At 43.3% G+C, this 25,956-nt stretch overlaps 2 protein-coding genes across 2 annotated transcripts in view; one reads left to right on the top strand and one right to left on the bottom strand.

Annotated features, from left to right (window-relative positions):
• Positions 1–6,756: 6,756 nt before the first annotated feature.
• Positions 6,757–9,561, top strand: LOC306972265 (C-type lectin domain family 17, member A-like; the record flags this gene model as incomplete). Its single annotated transcript, XM_079568812.1, has 5 exons — positions 6,757–6,815; positions 6,885–6,953; positions 9,051–9,193; positions 9,259–9,359; positions 9,429–9,561. Exons 2-5 carry the CDS (start codon positions 6,887–6,889, stop codon positions 9,559–9,561), a joined length of 444 nt encoding a protein of 147 aa, XP_079424938.1. The 5' UTR covers positions 6,757–6,815; positions 6,885–6,886.
• A 6,339-nt stretch (positions 9,562–15,900) lies between these two features.
• LOC306973220 (cadherin-18-like) overlaps positions 15,901–25,956 on the bottom strand; it is a 159,940-nt gene continuing 149,884 nt past the window's right edge. Inside the window, exons 11-12 of the mRNA XM_079570093.1 lie at positions 21,600–21,866; positions 15,901–16,706 (exon numbers count right to left, since the gene is read on the bottom strand). Of these exons, the coding sequence (XP_079426219.1) occupies positions 16,063–16,706; positions 21,600–21,866 (911 nt within the window). The 3' untranslated portion in view covers positions 15,901–16,062. The remainder of the gene's footprint in view (positions 16,707–21,599; positions 21,867–25,956) is intronic.

Raw genomic sequence — 25,956 nt, 5'->3', positions numbered from 1 at the left:
TGGTCTCTAATAACCATATCTGTGTGTGTCTCTCTTCACAGGACCAGCTCAAGCTCTGTTCACAGGTTCCCGTAGCTCATCATCCGCCCATAATTTAAATTTTCCCTCCTCCATTGCAGCAATTCCCTCTCCCATCTCTGACTCCTTCTCCCCCCATTCTGTACCCCCCCTTGCCATAATCTAACCCCTCCCTTGTCTTTCTGTTGTCCTATGTCATTCTCATCATCTAGGTGTGGGCCTGGTCCTTCCTTTCACTAGATTAGTGCACCTGGTCTGAACTTTTATAATGCATATTGAATGTAGTGACCAGTCGCTATAAGCTCCTTCGCCCTCTGAGGAAGCATTAACTAAATGCGAAACGTTAGGGTTTCTCCTCGGGCCTGACTGGAATGTCCGGTGAACTTTTAACCATTTACATTTGAGTTATTTTTCACCTCTGGAGGCTCTTTTTGTTGCCTTCCTTTACCTTTGGATCTGTTTTAAGCAATTTTAAAGCAATCTTCTAATAAAAATTGGCAGTTTTTTAACTAAACACTAAATCAGGAAACAAGCCTACTCACCTTAGAAGTGTGGGCTGTTGCCCTGCCTCGACTCACCACGCCCAGGCACATGGGAATGAACTCTGTCTCAACATCTCTGAGCTACTCCCGCTACAGCAAATCCCAGGACGGAGAAACTCCATCGGCTCCAGATCATCTCCAGCGTCGAGCCGTCTGCCTGTGGAAGCCATGTGGTCAACGCATACGGTAGGCAACACTCACCCACACGGACAGGGCGGGAGGCTTGTGGCCCGGGCATTCCGGGGAGGACCGGGGAGGGGAGCAGGACCAGGCCAACAGCCTAGAGTAGCCCCAACTAGACACAGGGTAAGAGGAAGGGAGAGGGTTAGCAAGGAACAGGAAGATTTTCAACCTCTAGATGAGCCCACTCGGCTTTTGGCTAAAAGCACATTTAAGTTGTTTCAAGCTGTCCATCATAAAGCCATCATGGACAGGGCCATTCAAACGCAAGAGCCCCCAGTGGGAACGTACAGACAAGTGAGGAAATTAACCACATTTATCCGCCCCTCTTCCCCCTCTGAAAAAGTCACACATGCGGTAGAACAGAACACCAAAGACTGGTTGAATCGTAATCTCACCATCCTGCAAAAATCACTATGCAGAAGTTTTTCTGGGTTACAAATCTCTGCCATTTCATGCTACTGCCTTCACTGCTGCTTTGGGATGGGCTAGGAAGCGCTACAAGGCCCGTCTAGATCCCAATACCCCCGCTCTAGTACGAGCTTTGTTGGAGCGGGACGACGCATTGTCCCACGTGTCCAATACAACACCTTCTCCCACAGCTACCCCCCCTCTGGATGATTTGACAGAATTTCCCTCCTTAGAGGATAGCATTCCCCCTTCCGGGAGGCCAGTTTCGACCCGTAAATCTCCAACTTACATACGGTCTTTGAGCCTCGGGAGTAGAAGCCCGCTCATAAATACTGTAAACAGACATAAAAGGCATAATGCGGGACCGATCAGCGTTAGTCAGTTTAGGGAAAACTCTGCTGGGTCAGTTAGCGCCCCACACCTTCCTAACCAGCCCCTCTCACCTTCACTTCTGCCGGCAGAGCTTTACCCCGCCGTGCAGGTTGTGTACTCTCGCAGTATCAATCCTGCCCCTGTCATCCAAGATATAGCCCTTTCTCATCCTGTCCAAAATGTCCTCCCTGCTCGCTCTCCCCTGGGGGGAGACACAACTTCCAGAATGGTGAGTCGGTCCGGGCTAGTCGCATCAAACTCTCTGGTCAGGAGGGACGGAGGCTCACACATGTCTAATGTGGCCATCCTACACACGATTACTGAATTCAGCTCTCAACACGATCAATCTCGGCTCGGCGCTTACCCCTCTGTGTCCTCTGCAGATCGCGTGCCCTGCGCAGTTCGTCGGGAGGACCCTGAGCTGCCCGTGTCCGTCGGTTCGCCCCGCTTTGCGGACGTGGTTGGGGGGGCTATGATGATAGGGGAGCCCGCTAGGCATAATAATGCCGCCTCCTCCAGGGCATCACACATCCATCCTGAGCCCTCCTCAACTCCGCATGAGGGCGCGTCCCCACATGACCGGGCCCCGGGGCTCTCCGCGGCGCTGGCGGGCCACTCTGTGCGGGAACCGAGCGTGTATAAAGCTAGGCCGATGAGAAAAAACATCGATTGGGAATTCAAATGCGACAAACCTATATACATCATAGGCGACTCCAATTTGGCCAGACTAGACTCTGACCAGAACGATGAGGTTGAAATCGCCGCCTATCCGGGCGCCTCCTTTTACCACTTCCAGGAGGTGCGGAGAAAGGCACACGTCCAGCCGGCTGTGAAGCTCGTGGTGCTGTCGGTCGGGCTGAACAACAGGAACCAGGACCCGGACAGGACGTCCTTAAAACAATTAAGAAAAATTTATCGGACCGCGACAGAGAAATTCCCTTACGCTAAAGTATATCTGCCGCTCATCAACTTCTCCCCCAAACTGCCCTGGTCTCAGATTTCCGCACTTAGAACCATCAATAAATTCATCCGCGATCGTTACCCCTATTGGCAAAGCCTTCCCGCTTCCAGCTTCGAGGTGGTTCCGGACCAGCTCCACTGGACGCGGGCCACGGCGCGGGCCATGCTGAGCCACTGGTGCCAGCAGCTGCACATTGAGATAAATTTAACGTAGATGCGGAGCCTGATCCGGGACGCGCACGTGCTGACCCGCTGGCGGAGACTGGATTGGATCCGGGCATGTCAGAGGAGTTCTCAATAACTTTATCTTCCAATATTTTAAATTCATCCACTCTTTTTCGTCCAAACAGGGCTCAGGCGGAACTGTTGAATAAGGGTTTAACCTTCATTCCTCGACCGGACACGTTTAACAGGGAACAGTTGAGGAGGGATCTGTACTGTTACCACAGGAGAATAAAATTGGCCGAATACTTTCAGGAAACCGACGGGAAGATTGTCCAGTTTGTCAACCCGTCAACTTGGGAACCCTCGTGGGTACAACTCGAAATAGAGACTAAAAATTTGATTCAAAAAGATGTGGAGTGTCTGAACAATTTTATGCCTGGTTTCACGCCGTTCAGTGAACAGGATAAAAAGCACGCGGATGTGTTTGATAGAAAATGTCAATATTATTATTAAACCAGCCGATAAAGGCTCTAAGATTGTCATCATGGATAAATCTCAATATCTTTTAGAAGCAAACAGACAATTGTCTAATTTGACCTACTATAAACCGATACCACAAAGTCTGCAACAGGCAACCTCACAGAAAGTGAGGAGCATCGTTATGCACCTCCACAGGGAAAAATTCATCTCTGCTAAACAGAGGAATTTTATCCTGGGTTCCCCTGAACCACGGCAACGCCAATTTTATTTGCTGCCAAAGATTCATAAAGATCCCAAGTCCTGGACTGTTCCCTTTAAAGTGCCTAGTGGCAGGCCAATTGTGTCCGACTGTAGCAGCGTTACCTATAACGTGTCTATGTACATAGATCACTTCCTGGGCCCTCTCTCCATGACGCATCCGAGCTATCTGAAAGACACATATGATTTTCTTAGCAAGGTTCATCCTCTGTGCCTGCCCGCGAACGCCCGTCTCTTTACTATAGATGTGGATGGCTTGTACACTAATATAGATATTGACTTGGGGCTACAAACGGTCAAAAATGTCTTTGATAGATACCGCGACCCAAAACGTCCAGATAAGGAAGTGCTGGAACTACTGGAGATTTGTTTGAGGGAAAACGACTTGGGAAGGCAACGATGACCAACCCCACCACCTTAACGTGGTGGGGTTGTTTGAGTACCCGCATGATCCGAGGAGCTATGTTGTCTGGGGCTTTATGCCCCTGGTAGGGTCTCCCATGGCAAACAGGTCCGAGGTGACGGGTCAGACGAAGAGCAGCTCAGAAGAGTCCTATGGACGTACACTACTCAAGGACCGTGACCGGCATGGCGCAGCCGGGGCCCCACCCTGGAGCCAGACCTGGGGTTGGGGCCCGAACGCGAGCGTCTGGTGGCCGGGCCTCTGCCCACGGGGCCCGGCCGGGCACTGCCCGAAGGGATGACGTGGGCCCGCCCTCCTGTGGGCTCACCACCCGCAGAGGGATCCATAGGGGTCGGGTGCTAAGAGGACTGGGTGGCAGTCGAGGCCGGGTGCCTCGACGACCTGGTCCGCATGCGCAGCTTCTGGCGTTCGGGACATGGAACGTCACTTCGCTGGGGGGGAAGGAGCCTGAGCTTGTGCGGGAGGTTGAGAGATACCGGCTAGATATAGTCGCCGGTACGCCAATATCTACATGGCTGAGTGGGAGCGTGACGCTTTGAAAAAATGCCCCATTCAACCTTTGTTTTATTATAGATTCTTAGACGACATTGTGGGCGCGTGGACAGGCACGGAGGAGGAATTCCAAGCGTTTATTTCAATATTGAATAGCCATCACACGACCATCAAGATCAAGTATGAATTGGATGCAGAGGAGGTTAATTTCATGGACGTTACGCTTTATTTCATTCCCCGAGTTGGCAAACACAAAAAAGTTGAAACTCGGGTGTACTTTAAAGCCACTGACACTCACGCACTGTTACATAAAACCAGCTACCACCCAAAACACACATTCAGGGGAATCATCAAATCTCAAATTATTCGCTTTCATCGAATCTCCTCCACCCAGACTCACCTCGATCATGCCATCCGGATCCTTTTTTGCAGTCTCTGCCAGCGGGGCTACTCCAAACGCTTTCTTAGATCGATTAAAAGTAGCACGCTTAGATCACTGGCTACACAGGTTCCTGCGCTCCGCCAATCAACGAGTGTCCTGGGGGTTAACCCTTCGATGACTGGAGATGAGCCACTGCATCTTTCAAACACTTCAAACAGAATCATCCCTTTTGTCTCCACCTATTCGACTCCTTATTTACATTTTCAGCACCAAATTAAACACAACTACTTACAGGCCTACTCGGCGGACTCACTTTTGGGGAATTGTAGACCCATAGTAACCTGGCTAACGCCAGACTACTGTGTGCGCTCGAATCATTTTGAACTGCACAGCAGCCTGGGGACCATGGCCGAAATTTTCGCATGGATTTGGGAATCAATCACAGAACGAGGAGGGACAGCAAGATAATGACGAGCTATTTGATCTACGGAAGCTTGTAGTTTATTAACGGATTTAAAAAAAAGTTTATTTGCGGATCAAACATGACAGCAGCAGACGCGACGCTTTTTTTGATCAGGCTTCAGCCCGTGTTCTAAATAGTTTCGCTCGAAAGTTTACAGCGGGTACGTCATACGTCATCGGATACGATGATATGATTGGCTGTGGCCTCATGCAGACGCGTGATAGACATTCAGCCCAATAAATGACTATGGACGATGGTAAACCACACCTCTCCTACGAGAAAATGAATTGGTGGTCCCCAGACTAAATATCACTTGTGATTTTAGTCTGGCGTTAGGGAAATTAAGGAGCTTTTGGGCAGGCCTGTTGCCAGTGCACCGAAAACCGACTGTTTTTTTTTTAAGAATAAGAACACCAAAGCCTAACCCTAACCCTAACCCTAACCCTCTGCTCCAGGATCTGGTTCGGGTGTGGTTGCCCCAGACGGTGGGGGGTCTGGTGATAATCCCTCACTCCTGCTCCATCACTTTGCGTGTGTTGTGGTATTTTTGCACGTCCCTCACATATTTGCACGTTTAGTTTCCCCTAGTTTTGATCTGCTTTTGTGTGTATGTGTGCGTGTGTGTGGTACACGGAGCGTGTCCCCAACTTATTGCGCCCCCACTAGGTGCATCTGCGGTCGGCCAGTCCAGGGCATTTTAAGCTAATGAACTAGTTATTTTTACTAGCTATCCTTTTTAACACTTTATCTGAAGTCACTTTATCTGATAAATCATGAAGTAGGAATTACATAAATAAATGAAATATTTCTAAAATCCTAAATCGACTGCGTCTCTTTTTTGACCATCTACTGCATCCTTTGTACCTGTGTTACCATCAGTCCTCACCCTTCGGTTACACATGGAAAACTTAGACACCGCTGTGCAAACCTGATGAATGTACAACCAACCGTGAAGATCAATGCGGCTGCTGTTTCTTTTCTCCTTTACTTGCAAGCAGCAAAATGCAACTTAAAGGCCCTATACCTGATTTTTATTATTACAAACGATGAAAGAGGAAGCCACTAAATTGATGTTACTTGTGGTCCAAACTCATTCCTAATTTTTCAAACACATTGGTAATATCCCGGTTTTCTGGTTTAAGATCATTCTCCAGCCGTTTGCTTTTCAACTTGCGCTTTCTCGCTTTTTCTACAGATGGCGTCGCGTTTACCTTCGGAATTCGTTCTACCCTTTGCAATGGTCAGTTATTTCAGCCGGTGACTTTACTTCCTGCATGTATTTGCATGCCATCATGTCAAATAGATAAAGATGTGTTTTTTTTTTTACATTTCCTTTGCTGATAGTTTCCATGAGATAAAGCGACACAGATTGTGATCAGGCTGCGTGACATGTAATCTACTGCACTCTTACTGCTCAGCTCAGTGCTGGATTGTGGGGCTTCAGTGAGTCAAGGATGGAGGAGCCTCAGGTCAGGAGAAGGAGATCCATCCACCGCACAAAAGAGGAACACACTGGCACACGCTCAAGTAAGAGAATTTGTATAATGCCACTGCCATAGGTTCAATCGTTCATAGTTATATCTTTTAAAGGGAAATTGATTCCTCTGATCCTCTTCGGATTTGGTCTGTTTTGTGTTATACAAGCTCTCAACCTTTACCTCCGCATCGGTGAGTTTTAAAACAGTAAGAGTCATAGAAGTAACAGTGAAAATAAACCGAAGCATTGACTTTTTTCAGTAATGGAGGCCAAAAACCAACAAATTCTTCAGCAAAGAGATGCACTGAAGCAGAAACTGCAGGACATGGGTGAGTCAAAGTTTGCTCTTAACTAAATATACAGCAAATATACAGTATACAGTAAATATACAGTACTTCTCAACAGGAGTTTCACAGAATTATCATTTTTGTTATGATGATTTCAGGTTTGAACAGTAATCTTAAAAAAAAAATAAACATGTTTTTTTTAACCAGTTCAAATTGAACAGTGTTTGATAAGTTAATGGTCGGTCCCGAAACTACACCAGTTAAAAAACACTTCTGCACATTATAATTTGTTTATTGTGATTTAACTTACGTAAAACAATGACACTATTTATTCTTTAGAGAAAAATACACATAATGTATTCTTCTTATATACACTGCGTTCCAAATTATTATGCAAATTGTATTTTTTGCGTCAAAAAGGTATACTTTTTTTTATTTTTATGAAACTCATGGATGTTATTGTGTGTCTGGGCTCTTTAAATCACTGACATCAATTTCAGACACCTGTGATAATTATTTTGTCAGGTGAGCCCAATTAAGTGAAAAAACACCTTAAAAGGATGTTTCACTTTATTAAGCAAATCACCATTTTGAAGCAATATGGGGAAGAAAAAGGATCTCTCTGCTGATGAAAAGCAAAAAATAGTTGAATACCTTAGTCTAGGTGTGAAAACCATCGATATTTCACGAAAAATTAAGCGTGATCAACGTATTATTAAGAGATTTGTGGCTGATTCAGAGCACACACGGGTTCGTGCAGATAAAGGCACAATAAGGGTGGTTTCTGCCAAACAAATACATCGGATTAAGAGAACAGCTAGTAAAGGGCCATTACAAAGCAGCAAACAAATATTTGCAGCTGCTGGTGCCTCTGGAGTCTCCCGAACATCAAGGTGTAGGATCCTCCAGACGCTTGCAGTTGTCCATAAACTGTCCATCCGGCAGAGAGAGAGAGAGAGAGACAACAGGATTTGACATTAGGAGCCAAACAAATGAGTGATTTACACTTTGATTTACAACCGTCTTTAAGAGCGAACTTTAGACAAACTTATTTTTTCAGGCATTTAATTAGTTATTCTTGGGCTGTTGTGATTTTTGTGTTGTCATTGGCCTTTTATTGTGTGTATTTTTCAGATTTTAAACTGTTTTGTGAAGCACTTTGTGGATCTTGTCTTTGAAAGGTGCTATAAAGATTACTGAGCCTACTTACTTACACAAATAATATAAGTAGTAAACTTACCAAGTACATTAAATGCTGCTAGTATTTTTTAAATTAATCAAACAGTTGCAGGTTATTAGTGCCATTATTTAATTTTCAGAAATGAGTTTCCAATAACATGTAGGCTAGTTGTTTCTTATTAACCCTAATCCAATGCTATAAACACATGCTATATTCATCATACATTTCGTATTTAGTTTTGGGCTAAAGACTGAGAGAAACATAAATTTACTTGAGATGTTTGTTAGTTGTCGTTTATCCTTGTTTTTAGTCCAGTCCGTTCATTTGTTTTGCTCAGACTTCAGCCGCTAAATCACACGAGGGAGAACTCTGCTCGTTCATGAGTCATTACGCACACGCTTGCGCACGTCTACGGCCCTGGTGACGTCACATCATTAGAAAACTTTTAAAAATGTATTTTTGATGCTTTACAACTTTTTTTACGAAGAAAAAAAGTCCATGTCCTAAAAATAGTAATTTTAAAGAAATATATTTGCCTCAGTCTGAAACTCCAGATGCCCTGTGGATTTTTACAGGGTGTTCCTTTTACATGATTGTCTATGGCCAAAAGGGCTTTTTGGGCTGCTGGCTGCAATACCACGGCCTGCCACTAGCACGTACTGGAGACAGGTGTAAAGGGGCGGACCCCCCCACTGGGAACAACCAGAGCCGGCACTTCTCACATACCCACAGTTTGTACTCAATGTCTCAATGCCATACCAGTTGAGAACCACAGATTACAGCACAAAGAAAGAAGATTGTATAACCCCCCAATACTGCATTTATGTAAAAACAACACATGCTGAGTTTCATCATGTTGTACATTACATTTGCAAGTATACTTTATTTATTCTAGACACTTTATTTATCCACTTAAAAAGTCTAATATACATTTTGAATATTGTAATCTGTATTTTCAGAGTATCTCACCTCTGAGGGCTGGCAGTATTTTAAAGGTAGTTGGTATCTGAGCTCCAACACAAAGCGGAGCTGGAACGAGAGCAGGAAGTTCTGTCAGGAGAAAGGAGCGGACCTCATAATCATCAACAGCATTCAGGAGCTGGTCTGCAGACATGGACCCACATGTAACAACTGGACATATGGTTTAACAGCTTCTCTCCTTCTCAGGAATTTGCTCGTATGTTCTGTGGAGAAAGATGGATTGGACTGAGTGACTTGGAGCAGGAGGGCGTTTGGAGATGGGTGGACGGATCATTGTTTAACACAAGGTTCTATAAATATTCACTCATGCTACATATATTCACTCACTCATTTCTCAATAACTGTTATTCTTTCAGCTTTTGGTATCCCGGCGAGCTGAACAACAAGGGATCTACTGAACATCATGGTGAACTGTCATTTAATGACAAGCCGGGCAACTGGAATGACTACGATTGCTCTGATAAATTTGACTGCATCTGTGAAAAATAAAAAAAAAGCCCCTGAGGTTTTCAGCCCCTGTGAAGCACTATTATGTAATAACATTGTATTATGTAATAACAATGCATTATGTAATAAAAGTCCAAATTGTTATAAAATTGTCTCCGGCTTCAGTCTGAGCAGGGAAAACTTGGTGTCGGGCAACATGGGCGGCATGGTAGCGCAGCGGTTAGCGCCTCCGCTTCACAGCTAGAAGGTCCCGGGTTCGATTCCCACGGGGCCTTTCTGTGTGGAGTTTGCATGTTCTCCCCGTGTCTGCGTAGGTTTCCTCCGGGTACTCCGGTTTCCCCTAGCACTAAAAACATGTGCAATAGGTGAATCCTCCATCCAGGTGATTCTGACCATCAGCTTGGCTCCACATCATGGAGATGGGTCCCTTGGCGCAGCACTGCCGTCGACCACTGCTCCTTATGGGTTGCCCCAGTGGTTTCCCTACGGGGACAATAAAGTGTACAAACAAACAAACAAACAAACAAGGCGGGCCCCATTTCTCAGTCAAATCACTGTCTTGTCCCGTTATGAGGCTGATGTGACTACCGTGGACTGGTTACTTTTAGTAACTAGGGCTGTCAATGATAGCCTGATAAACCACACTCACCTCCTTCTGCGCGAAAGAAGGTGGGTGTGGCCACACATGGAAAAACAAGTTGCTGATTGGCGGCTAAGGCCGAACCAATCACGACCGTCACAGAGAAATGACAAGGTTACGTCACTTGCTGCACCACAATGTTGTTAGTTCAATTAACATTAACATTAGCCAAAACTAATCATGGATGAAGTAGTCTAGGATTTTGCCTCACGTTCTCCGCGTGAGTTCATATTCACTTCATATTTTTTTAATTGGACTACGACTGTCGTCCGCTCCCAGCTGCCGTCTTCTCCTGTGATTGAGGTGATTTTTTGGTTTATTGGCATGAACTGAATGTCTGTTGTTCCTCCTCCAGCTGAGTCTCCTCTTTTCATCCAGCTTCAGTTACCCAAGTTTTGCCACTGTGAATGCCACTGACTGCACTCTAGAGATTAGACACAAATGATACACTTACCTTGAGGTCCGACCACTAGTTTTAGTGCTGTAGTTTCCTCCTTCCATTGTCATTGTGGTACAAAGTAGCGTGGGAATATACATGCCCATTCGGGACTTTTTTATACGCTGTCACGAGGAGGGAGCCTAGTGGGATCGGTCGGTCAGCTTTTAGGAAGATTGACGTTGATCAATGCATGTGAGTAATCAGTAACTCAGTTGTTTATGATCAAATTTTTATAACATAGATGTGTCTGCTGACTGATAAAGATAATATAACTGCGAACAGCATACGAATTGGATCCGCTGTACCAGCAGAGGGCGCACTATCACGAGGAATCCGTTTCACCATCATGGACCTGCTGCAACTGCATAAAAAGGGTTTGTAGCATAATGCCGTTTTGATTTAACTGTTTTATATTGCAGCCTTTAGCCTCTTAAACCTCGCTTTAACCACGGGCCGTACAGCCCATAATGTTGCAAAAATCACAGGTTCGACTGATCATACATACATACATTTAGATTATATATTTCAGCTTCTTCCAAATCACAAGGACAACTTTTCCTCTCACAGTAAAATCATATCAGGTCTAATCGCCGCTTTCGTTTTCATTAATAAATGTCTATATGACGGTTAAGTTGTTAAAATGAACATTCCTAAATAAACAGACATTTTCTCCAGTTCAGCTTGACCCAAATCTAAAAGGTAACAGTCTATAGGCCAGATAACGCCTCAATTGAAAGCCACAAAATTGATCTAAACCAGGGGTGCCCAAACTAGTTGCCCGTGGCCCACTCGTAATTGGGCCGTGGCAAATTCTAGAAATATGAAGAAAATATATATATGTATAATATATACAGTATATATATATATATATATATTTTTTGCTTTAATTGAATATATATGAAATAAATTGTACTGTACTGTACTTGTACTGTAGACCTTTTGTGAAGCACTTTGGTCAACAGCAGTTGTTTTAAATGTGCTATACAAATAAATTTGATTTGATTCAATTAAAAAGCATCAGGGTTTCCCACTAATACATTTGTTTGTACTAAAAAAAAAGCTGTACCCTGTGTATATTAACCAGACCAGAAATGATTCTTTTCACAGCAGCATAATAGCCAAACATAGTTATTATTTAATGCTTAAAATGCACCAGAATGCAGGAAAACGCATCTAAATTTGAAAAAAAATATCTCCCTAACATTTTATTTTATTTGCTAAATTTAATACAAAAGGTGAAGTTATATATCTGACCTCTACTGAGTGTGGCCGAGTTGTTTGTATCATTTTCTGTATGTGGCCCTCAGTGAAAAAAGTTCGGACACCCCTGATCTAAACTGATCATTTTCCTCGCATTGTTGTGTTGCAATCACTTTTTTTCAATTATCACTCTTCTGTCACTTTTTGTTGTGTTTTCATCACATTTTTCATCGCATTTTTGTCATGTTTTGTAGCTTTTTTTGTTGCATTCTCGTCACAATTTTGCGCAAACCTTGCTGTATGCATAATGTTGCTCAAATAAACCAATATAACTAAAGGAGGACAAAACTAAATGTGTTCCACAAAAATCAGGTAGAGTAACTTTAAAGGAACAGGCCACTGTTTTTCCATACTGTGATATGTTCTTACCTGAGTTTAGATGAGAGCCGAGATCTTTGTGCATGGAGCGTGGTCGCTTCCAACTTCACCCCCGTTTGGAGCCAGAGGAATACATTGGGAGAGGCCAGATGCTAACAACATCTTGTTGTTTTGCATGACTGAGGGCACGCACAAACACCAGACATGTACGTATCAACTCGTCTAAGCTCAGGTAAGAACATATCTCAGTATGGAAAAACGGTGGCCTGTTCCTTTAAGGAAAGTAACTGTATTCTCAATAATCTCAAATAAATATCCGTCAAGTAGAAGTGAAAATAACTGTGACAAAACCACTCCATGAAGTGTTTTCTTAAAGAAATATATTCAAGAACAGAAGTATTCCATTATTACTAACAAAACATTTCATATTTTAGTCAAAGAAAGAACTCGCTCGTCTCATGTCACTGGCAGTAGTACCGTTTCTTACCACATGGGGTCGACACACACCCATGTTTCTGGAGGATTTTCCCTCTGAGCTTGGTTTGCATATCATAACACTGGACACGATCCCACACAGGAGGTTCGAACAGTTTTTTTTTTTTTTTTAATAAACATACCAAACGAGCACAGAGGAAAGGACAGTATTCAAATGCACTTTAAAAAGACTCTTCACAGAACACTTCAGGAAACACACGGTCGCTCCGAGGGATTCAAAAATGGCTTTTCTACTGTCACTGTACCCACTTCTTAAACCCAGACAGGATTACCCAGAAGCCTCCTTTTCACAATGTTATCTTGATTTGAGTAAGTCTGAGGCGAGTCTTTTATCATATTTCATTTCTTCAGCTTGTTTCTAAGTATCTCTGATTGGAATGTGTTTTCTAATTCTCACACATTTTTTTGGAGTTGGGGATGATCCATTTCCAGGTCAGTTGTAGTGCATTCCTATGGGGAATGGATGGATAATGTCTTGTTTCATTCATCTTGGTTGTTTCAGTCTTGAAGCTCATGGCTACGTGGTCTGTGTATACTTCAATATTTATGTTTTTATTTGTAAATATGTTTAAACTAAATTATTTTAAAAAACAAAATCAGAAAAGTTTGATTCTGTTAACACTTGTATTGCGCTTTACAAGCCTGTGTGAAGTTTCTCAAAGCGGTACACTGTCATCATTATTCATTCACACCATACTCTGTGGTGGTAACTATTGTTGCCACAACTGCCCTGGGGTGGACTGAAGGAAACGTGGCTGCAACTTCGCCATCGGCCCCTCCCACTTTCCCCCACCACAGCCCGAGGAAACCTACGCAGACACAGGGAGGACATGCAACCTCTACACAGAAAGGCCCCACCCAGGCAGGTGGGTTACTAAGGCCGACATGTGGGCTATACTGTAAAGCTGGTAAAACATGTCCGATTAGTTCCTCTGACCCGGGAGAAATGGAGTCAGCGCCAACCGGCCACTCACGGAAGAGACACAGACACAGTTCATCTGAATATCAGAATCTATCGTCACACTCATGATGAATACATTATACAGCGCCATGAATGGCACAAGTCTGAACCGAGCAGCGCAAAAGGAGAATGTTCACATTGTTAAAGAGGGGGTATTATGCTTTTTTCAATCACATAGCACCAGTCTATATCACACTACAATGATGACGAAACCTTCTGTTGGTCTGTAAATGCAGTAAATTAGAATAACTGCCTTGTATAAAATTGCTCTCTCAAAATGGCTGTAGTGAATGTCTTGAAATAGGCCTCTGTCTCTTTAAGAACCTCTGACCCTTTCCGACACGCCCCCCTCCACACGCTGTCTTTGGCATCAGTGGGGAGGGGGTTCTGCTGAGGAGCAGTGGTTGGTTACTCGGCTGGTGACGAAAGCTCGGCTGGTGACGAAAGCTCGGCTGGTGACGAAAGCTCGGAGGCGTCTCCAGGAGGTGGGGGCGTTACTAGGAGGACTCAGGCAAACCTATCCCTAAAATGACCGCCATCAGACTTTTTACAGATTACTCAAAAATACGTGAATGTGCCAAGGCAACACTTCAGGCATGTTTTTAATGAGGGAATGACATAATAACATGATGGAAAGCTTAAAAAAGTCGATTTTGCATAACCCCCCCCTTTAACAATCTTTAAACTCATAGTATTAGGCTATGTTTACGAGAAATAAGCCTTTTTCATGTCGAAATCTAAAATCTGCGTCAGCCACAGGTAGAAAAAGTTACAAAACGATGTTGCTGCTTTTTCAAACCCATGCGCGCTTTGATATAAAGGACTTTTCTCTCCGCTGCTCACGGTGCTTCCTCCACTTCTCTATCTCTGCTCCTCACTCCCTCCGTGACCGCGGAGGATTCTCTCCTCTGAGTGGTCGAAGAGCCGTCTTCTTATCTAACCTGGTCCAGAGCAGGTTTTGCACTCAGGGTGTGTTTCCATGGAGATCTACCCTAGAACCACCAAGTGTTGCATGAATGAATAATGACTACAGTAAAAACCTTGAGAAACATGGTAATATTAAGCCGTGTGTAAGAGCGCAATACAAGTGTAAGTCATTATTATTATTAGTAATAAGCTATCCAGCTTTGTAGTACTGCCAAACCAGTGTTAACCTTATACTTACCCCGCTAACCCTCTAATCCAGCTTCATACATAGTATAGCCCAGGGGTAGGCAACGTCAGGCCCGGGGGCCAAATCCGGCCCTCCAGCATAGAACCTTTGGCCCCAAGAGAATTTGATAAATATTATTAAGCAAATAAGTGATCAAATACCTGTTAAAGTCGGGGGGAGTGGGGGAAGATGAGCCTGTTTTTGCTTTGGAGGTTAGTGTGTAAAAACAGTATAATATAAATACAAAATGTTACTATTCATATACATTTTCGACTCAAAAATCGCCTTGAGTATGTTTTTTAACCTCTTAACCCCTGCCTGAACGGAGCACATTTTCTCCAATTTGGCTTTACCCTAATCTAAAATCTTGAAAAAAAGCATCTGAATGGTGTCAACACTGTGACGAAAAAGCTACAAAAAAATTAACAAAAGAGCGACAAAAACATGGAAGAAAAGCAACAATAATACAACAAAAAAGTGACTAAAGAGCGAGAATAAAGTGATGAGAAAACAGGACAAAAGAACCTGCAAAAAAAAAAAAAGTGACAATACAGTTTTGTAGGTTGGAGAGTTTTTAGATTTGCGTAAAGCCGAACTGGAAAATGCATTCTGGGGTAAGAGGTTTATAAAAAGAAATCCTGGCAGATCATCCCACTACATCAAATATAATGTAAAACATTGGCATTTGCAGAAAACTGTTCTTTACTTTGGGCTTTAATGATTCGGCCCTCGGTGATTTGGCAATGATGAAAAGCGGCCCTCCACGACACAAACTTGCCTACCCCTGGTATAGCCTATACTCCTCTTAAAAGTCAACAATAAAGTCTGTGATGGGCATGAGTGTCGAGTGACCATACGTCCCTCTAAAATCAAGGCTTTTGTCCCATATCTCAAATCTATCCCAAACTGTATCCTAGTCCTGGATGAAACACTGACTGCCACTAACATTAACATTAAAGGTTTAATCGCGATTAGCCTTCAGCTTCAAGACAGAAAAAGCTGGCCTTTATGAACACAGACGTGTCATCATCCTAGATAGAGTTTTTAAAATGTAGTCAGTAAATATCAGCAACTCTCTGTCCACTGTGTCTTCCCCCCCAAAGATTAGGAACCATTTGGCATTAGGGGCCCACAAACTGTTACGCAAAACAAGATAAGCATTCTCCATTCAAGCCATAATCACTTCCTGCTTGTTCTCGTAAACCTTTGACCCCGGCTTCCACAAAAATCTGCAGCAAAGTTCTCCAAACATGTAAAAAAAAGACATTTGTGCTGTTTTAAAAGTCTGGGATGTCCTCTTCCCCGATAATTCTCTCTAAGACGTGCTGGTCCGGCTCCCAGTCTTCCAAATCGGCGTAGCTAAGTTCCGTGTACGCCGCGGTCAGGGCCAGCGAGCTCACCGAGCCCGCTAAAGATCCCCTCCCCTCGTAAGCATACGTCTGCAGCGAGTCGTACGGCGGGCCGCGCATGTCGCAGTCCGCCTGCGCTACTTTCCGATGGAGGATTTGCTGGATGATGTCGTGCCCGTCCAAGATGAGCGACGGCTCCGATTGGCTGACGTCTCTCGGGGCGCAGTCTACCACGAACCACGAGGAGGGCTCCGACTCGGGGCTGTAGCTGCGGAGGTCGAACTCTGGCAGCTTCCCCCGTTGGACGATCACTATCCCGTCCTCGCTGTCCTCGTCCGTGTCGTCACCTGCGTCCTCGTACGGGCTGTGGTCGTAGTATCCGTGGAGTTTGGGGTAACGCTCGGACACTTTGGGGTTTCGGAGCGCGGTGATGTCGAAAGCCTCCGTGTCCTCCTCGCCGCCGCCTTCGTCGTCGTAAGTCACCACGTTCTCCCGGATGTCCTCCTCGGTTAAGATGAGCTGGTCTTTGCTGGTTTTCTTGTTGCGAAGTTGGGCGAAGAGCATCACTATGGCTGTGGTGAAGACAGAGAAACAGAACACGCTTTAGGAGCGCTAGAAGGAAGACTTCCTGTTTTGAGTTTGTGTGGGCTCAGCTTGTCTGCTCTGGTAGTGCTCCAGTTTCCCCTCCAGTGGTTACATGAGTCCCCTGCGTGTTCGTTAAAGGGATATTTCAGAATTTTTGACATGTTCTACTTATCCAGAGTGTTGTTGATTTCTGGAGATATTTTTTGTAATTCATGCAGTTCTTATATTTGAAGAGTTTCGTGGCGCTAGGCTAATGCAAGGCTAGCGCATTTCTACAATATCAGCTAGCCTGCATTAAAAACAGTCTGACCCGCTCCACAGAGCACCTGAGGCAAATCACTTATAACGCCAGACTAACCATATACATGTCTGTGTCGATGGAATCATTTGAACCATTTTGCATTTAACATAACTTATATTTGAGCAGCATCAGCTTCGTGGTTGTATAAGCTACGCAGCGGCGGAGTGATCTGGGAGAAAATAGTCCCTCAAAATGCGATCATTCATGTGATGCAGGTCAGTTATATTCCAAAAAATATTCTATCAATAAGTGATTTGCCTCAGGTGCTCTGTGGAGCGGGTCACACTGTTTTTAATGCAGGCTAGCTGATACCATAGAAATGTGCTAGCCTAGCACAAGCCTAGCGTCACAAAACTCTTCAAATATAAGAACTGCATGAATTACAAAAAAAAAAAATATCTCCAGAAATCAACAACACTCTGGATAACTAGTAAATGAGGCCCTATGTCAAAAATCCTGAAATATCCCTTTAACATGCACTGTACGGAGCAAAAAAACACAGACAAATAGATATGTAGCACTGGCAACGTATGAATTTGATAGTAAACGCAGTCCTGTGTGTATTCCATGTTGTTATTTACCTGCCCAGCTGCATGCCCTCGCTCCCAGTCACATGGCACAGTGACCAGTTCTTACCAAATGGACTATTGAAGGGATCAGGCCTCACCTCGCGGACTAACGCCCGGGTTTGGAGCGTCTGGACACTGGACACTTTGAGCGTCTGGACACTGGACACTTTGAGCGTCTGGACACTGCTCAACAGGACTGGGCTTGGGCTTTTTGGACCAAGAGACTTGTTACGTTGGGATATTCCCCGTGATGAAAACAAGATTTCAATTGTGATGTCGGGAGGTACAAAAAGCCTCAAAAAGTGTGCGGCACAGATCAATGAACTCTCGATGAACATTAAAGGGGAAGTATCTGACTTTTGCCAGGGCCTTGTTTTTGGTTTCAAATTAAACCTATATGATTTCTTCAACGAAAAAAAACTGTCTATGTCCTATTTTTGTTCATATTTTGCCTGAAAAAGTCCTAATTTAGCACCAATAACATTGTAAATCACAGTATCCCTATACATTCTTTATTGGTAACTACTGGCACTGAGAGGGAGTGTCAAAATGTGACAAAATATTTTAGTTGATGAAGTTAAGCAACATCAGATGATTTTCTCAGCACAATGTTCAATGTGAAAGCTTTGAGCTTTGTGTATTCATCCGAACATAATATAACAACAGCATTGTTTATTTACATTTGATGAACAGTTCAAACGATGTCTGATAAGTTACATCAGCCTGTATGAATAATACATTCCCTTGTCAATGCTGCTAACCGGAAGATTCATGCTGCTCATTGTATGGTTGATAACATCATTGCAATAAGATCAAATTTAATTTACAAACATGCAGCTCTGTGTGTGTGCCTGAGAATGGGAAATTGAACATGAATTTCTTATTCTGTTACCACTGCGTAAACAGGCTCTGGCTGTGCTGGTCCTGTTTACAGATATTACTATGTATTTGATTAAAGACGAACACTTGTCCTGTCAAAAGTTTGCAATCACCTTTTCATCAGCTTTTATTTTATTTTAATTTTATTTTTTTATAAGACTATTTCTATTGTAGATTCTCACTTAGAACAGTAAAACCACAGTAAACAGTAAAGTCAAAAGAGACTGCTTGGATTACTGCTCTGCAAACGTTTTTTTTATTGAGCTTCACGACGTCGTTACAGAAAAGGTTTGGACTTCACCAACTGTTAATGTCAGGGACAAGGACCTGATGAAGCTCAGTGAGAAAACGCCAAGAAAAAAGGGTGGCCATTTTGAAGAATCTAAAATCTTAGTTAGTTGTTTCACCCTCCATAACCCCATGTGTTCATTTATAGTTTAATGTCTTCAATGAGACTCACACAATGGAAATAGCGTTGAAAACAAAGAAAAGCCGCCACATAGAAAGTGGTTGCAAAGAGTTTTTCTACTCACGGGAAAACTCAGGAAGGAATAATGTAATATTTACATCTAATGTCAGACTGTATGAATGAGTGTGTTAACATGCACTCGAGGTTCCCGGTATTACGGTTTTGTTTTTGATCATATAAACACAGTTTCCTGGTAATGAGAAACCTGGATCCTCCAACAGTCACCTGGTTATAGCAGCATGTAAACGCTATTTCCCAGTTTACGCAACTCCCCATTTCTTGTGCATGTGTTGTAAACAAACATGGCGACGGTGAGTCCGAAGAGCTTCTATTTCTGAAGTCAAGAGGAGTTTTTTATTTTAACCATGAAACTAAAAGTAGTGAATATTTTAGAATGAAAGAAGTGTCGTAATGTGGATTCATGTTAAACTGTCAGTGATCACGGCTGGTTTTCCTCCGCACTGTCAAACAGCTTCGTTCGCAATGGAAAACCTTGAAAAAACAAACCAAGAAGCATTTTTATGCTTTCAATATTTTTGTTGTATTGTGCTCAAAAATATACCTGGTGTAGCCTCAATACGAGAAGCCGGGATTCCTTATTTGATCGTGCTAACAGTAACATATAAACATAAACACCACATCCCAAAAACTGCCATAACCGGATTATAGCTAATAACCGAATACTCAAGTGCATGTAAATGCATATGAGATTCTGTTAATACTGAAATTAGGCGTACTACCTTTGGGGCACGAATGCAGCTGTAAACATGCGATTCAGTCACGCCATCTCTTTGATGATTTCAGGACACTTTTCATCTCAGAATACAATATTTTCTTCTGAATTCTTATCTGTGGATACAGTCCTCATGTTGTATCACTGAAATATAAAGCTCAGGACAGACTACACCATTTTTCTGTCTTTTTTATATAGAATGGGGCGTCCTGACTACACGACTGAATTTAGCATGATTATAGACCGACTGGGGTTCACACATAATGAATGAGAATCTTTACGTATTATAACAACGCGTCTGTGTCTTCTATGGCTTCAATAACTGAACCCAGATCAGCAAAGACAGGTCTCTGTGTGTCCTGATTGGTCAACAGTGTCATGTGATCGCTGTCACAACAACACCGTTCATGCTGCAGGTTTGAGTCCTGAACTTGTTTATTGTTCTGTCAAATTGGCCGCTGCTTCCCGTGTGTCACTTTTGGGATGGTAAAATCTCCCACGCTTCTCCTGTGCACCAAAATCGGACTTAAAAATTGAGGTTTCGTCGCATCTTTCTGCAGCTGATATGCGAAGGTTACTTCAGACGGGTGAGTGAAAGTTGTGCCATCGTGTGTGTTTGCTTTTGGATGAGGCCATTGTTGTGCTATAAGCTAACGTGGTGTGTCCAGTGGGTTAGATTGGTTTGCGTTTTGTTTTTACCATTGTCTGTGGCACTAATGACCGTGTGTGTTCTTCTTTCCCTGTGTGTTGGGATAATGTTGCTAGTTGTCCTTGTGTTGCTAGTTGCTGTAGAGGTAGGCTCTATGGGAAGTGGATTTATAAAAGATATGTATTTACATATTACCTGTTTGCAAACTTTGTTTTTTCTTTGATAGAACATTTTTCTTGCTTTTTGCCTTCTCTCATCTTTGTGCTTGACAGCTTTACGAGGAAGCAGGTATGACTTATCTAAATGAGATGTAAATGAGCCTCATTGTCACTCTGAGCAGCAGCAGAGAGAGGTGAGAACAGCCCAAATGTTTAGAGGCCGATTTCTCTGCTTCGAAATATCCTGAGAGTTTAGCTTCAAAATGTTCACAGGTTCTCCAAATATTATCAGATTTCATTGGAAAACTTGGAGACTGCACTACATTTCATAATCTGTGAATAACTCAAAATGCCCAAAACCGACTTGTGTCCTTAATTTCCATGATCGGTCACATATTACACTGAATAGGCGCATAGAGGATTTTTGTCTTCAGTTGCCTGCTTTGGTAACCTGGCTAACGCCAGACTACTGTGTGCGCTCGAATCATTTCGAACTGCACAGCAGCCTGGGGACCATGGCCGAAATTTTCGCATGGATTTGGGAACCAATCACAGAACGAGGAGGGACGGCAAGACGATGACGAGCTATTCCATCTACGGAAGCTTATAGTTTATTTACGGATTTAAAAAAAAAAGTTTATTTACGGATCAAACATGACAGCAGCAGACGCAACGCTATTTTTCGATCGAGCTTCAGGCCATGTTCTAAATAGTTTCGCTCGAAAGTTTACAGCGGGTACGTCATACGTCATCGGATACGATGATATAGTTGGCTGTGGCCTCATGCAGACGCGTGATAGACATTCAGCCCAATAAATGACTATGGACGATCGTAAACCACACCTCTCCTACGAGAAAATGAATTGGTGGTCCCCAGACTAAATATCACTTGTGATTTTAGTCTGGCGTTAGCCAGGCTACTGCTTTGGAGACTCCATGTTGACTTTTTGAAATTCTTCATATTCCGCTCTAATTTGTATAATTTATATATTTCATGCCACTTTTAAAACTTTTTTTTATTCATTGTTTATTGACATTATCCTGTTCTGTGATTTCTGCAATGCTTGTACAGTATAGTGGATCCTATAACAGCCCTGACATCAGTCTTTACCCCACACCTACCCAGGAGAATGACGACGCAGAGCAGAATGGCCACGAAGGCCCCGGTGCTGATGCCGGCCGAGGAGAGGAAGGCCTGAGCCTGGCACACGTTGGCCCCATAGCGCCCCCTGCTGTTCTTCTCGCACACACACGTGCGGATGTGCAGCGTGGCTGTGCTGCTCAGCGGAGGCTCCCCACCGTCCGACACCACGAGGACCAGGCTGAAGGAGGTGTCCTGCTGCCCAGAGAAGCCCTCCCTCCGGCGGGACACCAGGCTGGCTGAGTTGTCTGGGGGTGACAAAGACAAAAGCTCCCATCAAACTCTGCAGGACGCCTTTACAGACGTAAAAAAATAAATACGTGTTTGGTGTCTCACATGAGGCTCTTTCCTAAAGTGTGAACCCCTGCCGTAGCTTTTACAATCAAATGACTGACCACACGTGTCCTATCTGACCCCCAGTGTGCAGAGTTGGTCATTGTGCTTCCCTGGACCGAGGTGGCATCTTTGGCAGCAGCCCAGGGCCGAGTGAAAAGACACAAAGCCAGTTAGAGCAGCCTCTCAGCGCGGGTTTGAAGGTGACCCGCCAGGAACATGTGAACAGAACGATCATTTGTGTCGAACAACTGAACAATGGCCAGTGCAGACAAACTTTTACCCACTTTTGTGACATGGTAATGCATTGTCTTACTTATAAAATATATAACATATATTAAGCAGTCTATATAAAACAGTCCCTCCAGGATTTCTCGACATTACAAGTGCAACTATTAACAGAAAATCAATCAAACTCAAGTCAATCAGTCAAAAAAAGAGAGAAAAAAAAGGAGGAGGGTCAGAATCGATCAAATTCTCCCATAGAACTAAACGAGTGGAGACGTCCACTGCTGCTGTACCTACAGTGGGAGGAAAAAGTGAGCGCTTTGGAATTTCTCACATTTCTGCCTAAATTGGTCACTAAATGTGGTCTGATATAAGAATACATAACAATGAGTAAACAGTGTCTGCTTAAACTAATACCACCCAAAGATTTACATTTGATCATATTTATATTGGCCATTACATGTCAACATTCACAGGAGAGGGTGGAAAAAGTAACGCCCTGAAATCTCACTAAACTGCAGCAGTTTTGTAAAGAGGAATGGTTCAAGATACATCATGATCGTTGTGAGCGTCTAATCTGCAACTACAGAAAAGCAGTTATTGCTGCAAAAGAAGGATCAACCAGATATTCAACACAGCATGTATTTAATACATGCTGCCACCACAGCGTATGAACACAGAAAATAACTAGCCTGCCGACCATCTACATTTCCAATACTTTCAGATACTCCACCTAAATTCATTTGTTGAAACAGGCCACTATTACTTAATTCCTTAAAGTAAAATTTAAAAAAAAGTGTCTAAAACTTGACTAAAATCTTTTGATTTTTCGTCGACAAAAACTAGACTAAAACTATCACATCTACAAATGTATTTATTGGTTTATTTGGTTGGGACGGCGCATGTTCATCAATATACATGGGACTCATGCACGTAAACATTTGCATTCTTTGTCCTCCAGTCGCACTCTCAGACACACACTCACTCACACTGGCCTATTGTACATGTTTTTACTGGGAGGGGAAACCTACACCGACGCGGGAAGAACATGGAAACTCTATAAAGAAAAAAAAAGAATTGTCTATTTTAAGTCACATTTTTTTTCTGCAGAGTGTCTTTGGTTAAAACTGTCAAATGCAAAGAAAAGTATGACGCAAAAAAACAAAAAATTTCATCACAACTTTAGGAAAAATGTTCCACAAAATCAGGCATTTTCGCTCGCGACAATCACTAAAATTGCCCATGAAATCCTGGAGGACCTGATAAAAGCTTTCCACGCTCCTCAAAGTTCACTACACAACTTTGGTGAAATTGCCTGCTCTCCCTTCTTGTTGTTGTTTTTACACATTATAAGCGTAAATATGCTTTTAAGCCACATAAAAGTGAGAGCCATTCTTCTTTTACAAGTCTGCAGGGCTTTCTTTGGCGGAGCCTTTGCAGACTTGCATTAAAAAAAAACCTCACCACCCAGTAAACAGAGCCTTCCTCATGAATAAGAAACAGCGCTTTGGAGCCTGTTTTTGATCCGGGAACGCGCACAAACATTAATGAGACGGGCTGTGTTTTTTTTATTTTTCTTTCTTTAAGTTTTTTCCCCTCCTTGTTTTTCAGCGGTGTCCAGAGAAAAAAACAACTGCAGTGTTTGGTTGTCCAGATCCATCTGTGCAGGAGTTTGTCAAAGCGGCTCGTTACGGAAACCTGTCTGCCTGATCCGTATCTGAGGTCAAACGCAAGTATCGCCAGTGGGGACGGATCAGGCAGCCGGACAGAGGAGGGGAAAAACAAGACTGGGAGAGAAACGGTTGACGGATGAAGAAATGAGAAAAAGTGAGCCGGCAGTAAATGTGGAGACTCTACAGAAGGAATAGGTGACTCTTTTGGATACTCTTTGGATACAACTGTCAGAACAAATAACCTAACACAGCTAGCCTCAAACCAGTGTGAACGGCTGGACGTTGGGACATGTTCTGGTACATGAGCCAGAACTGTAGAAATCACAGTCTAAAAGCATCTCAGTTTATCCTATTGGATCAAGCTGTGAGGCCAAACCATCTCTGTAGAACAGTCATGATTCATAATAAGCCGAATGCCCATCTCGACTGCGCATGCGTGGGTCAATCAGCATTTGGTACATTTCCGTATGTCAAATTAGCGATCGATTAGCTATGTTGTACCATCAGATCACTCGTAAAAAATACAAATAAAGTCAATTTAGATGGACTAGCCTATATGTGTACATGGATCCCTCTGGTCACAATAATAATAAACAAAGATTTCGTTTACTGTCCACCTCCTTATTGACAAAAAAAATGTTTATGTTTATGTTATGTTTATTTCTCACTTAATATCAGCAACATAAGGCCACAGTTTCAGACCCTGCACTTTGTCCAACAGTCGCTTTCGAGGGTCAGAAATGTTTTTCTCACATAGCTATTCCAACTATGTGAACAAGAACTGGTCGTCACTTTTGAAGCATCTCTACATACACAGCAAATTCAATAGTGTTGAATTTACAGTGATGATGCAGTTGCGAGTAGAGTGAAGGAAATCCAGATATGTTTTCACACATGTTATTGTTATTTTAACTATTGCAGTGTTCTAGAGTTGATTACACAGTGATAAAATAAAAAACACTACACAGTGAAAGCTTTGATCAACACTGCAACACTTTACACTGCCCGCGTCTGTGACGTATGCAGCCCACTCTACCAGAGCAGCCAGCGTTGGGAGCTCTGGCGATGCAAGTAAGAAATGTGTAACTTTTGATCAATTTCAGCAACAGTAACTTTGTTTTAACATGATATCGCGTTATCTGTTGGTACATGTTCATAATGTATTTTTTCAAAGCGGCATGTGGGTGGATGAATGAAGCTTTAACTTGTACTTGACCGTAACAATGTGCCTTCATACAGCTTAGCTTTTTTGTGGTTGTTCCCCGGTTAGTAATGTTGTGTGTAAACCGAATTAAGAAGTAACGAGTATTGCAACTGGACTAGCCTTTTCGCAAACGTTAATAAACTACTGTAACGTTAGGAAACTAGCCTCGGCGCACATGTTGCTAACACTGTAGCAAACTAGCCTCGGTGCACATGTTGTTAATGCTAATGTAGTAGTTGGTTAGCCTCTGCGCACATGTTTATGCTGTACGTAGCTACTCTCAGGGCTCTTGTTGCTAATATCGTAGCCTCTGCGCACATGTTTATGCTGTACGTAGCTACTCTCGGGGCTCTTGTTGCTAATATCGTAGCCTCTGCGCACATGTTAAGGCTGTACGTAGCTACTCTCAGGGCTCTTGTTGCTAATATCGTAGCCTCAGCGCACATGTTAAAGGAGCTATATCATGCTATTTTAGCCATTCCAAAGTTAAGTATAGGCATTTATATGATATATTGTACCTCTACCACTATGGAGAACTAATTTTTGTGATAAATATAAGTGTTTTCTGGAGGTATTTTTCGAACCCGGAAGACACAACGCTTCAATTCAGTTAACTCCGCCCCCTCTCTCCGCGCATACAACTTTACCGTAATATAAATGGTAAATGGTAAATGGTAAATGGTCTCAACTTATATAGCGCTTTTCCACCTACATTAGGCACTCAAAGCGCTTTACAGCAAGGATCCACTCACCCATTCATACTCTCATTCATACACCAATGTACGCAGACACTGGGGGCAATGTAGGTGAAGTGTCTTGCCCAAGGACACAACGACAGTGTACACTTTCAGGAGGTGGGAATCGAACCCCTGATCTTCCGATCATGAGACGACCTGCTCT

This window comes from Gobius niger (genome assembly GCF_951799975.1).
Source record: "Gobius niger genome assembly, chromosome: 13".
Taxonomy (NCBI): Eukaryota; Metazoa; Chordata; class Actinopteri; order Gobiiformes; family Gobiidae; genus Gobius; species Gobius niger.
This window is presented reverse-complemented; position numbering and strand designations above follow the sequence as displayed.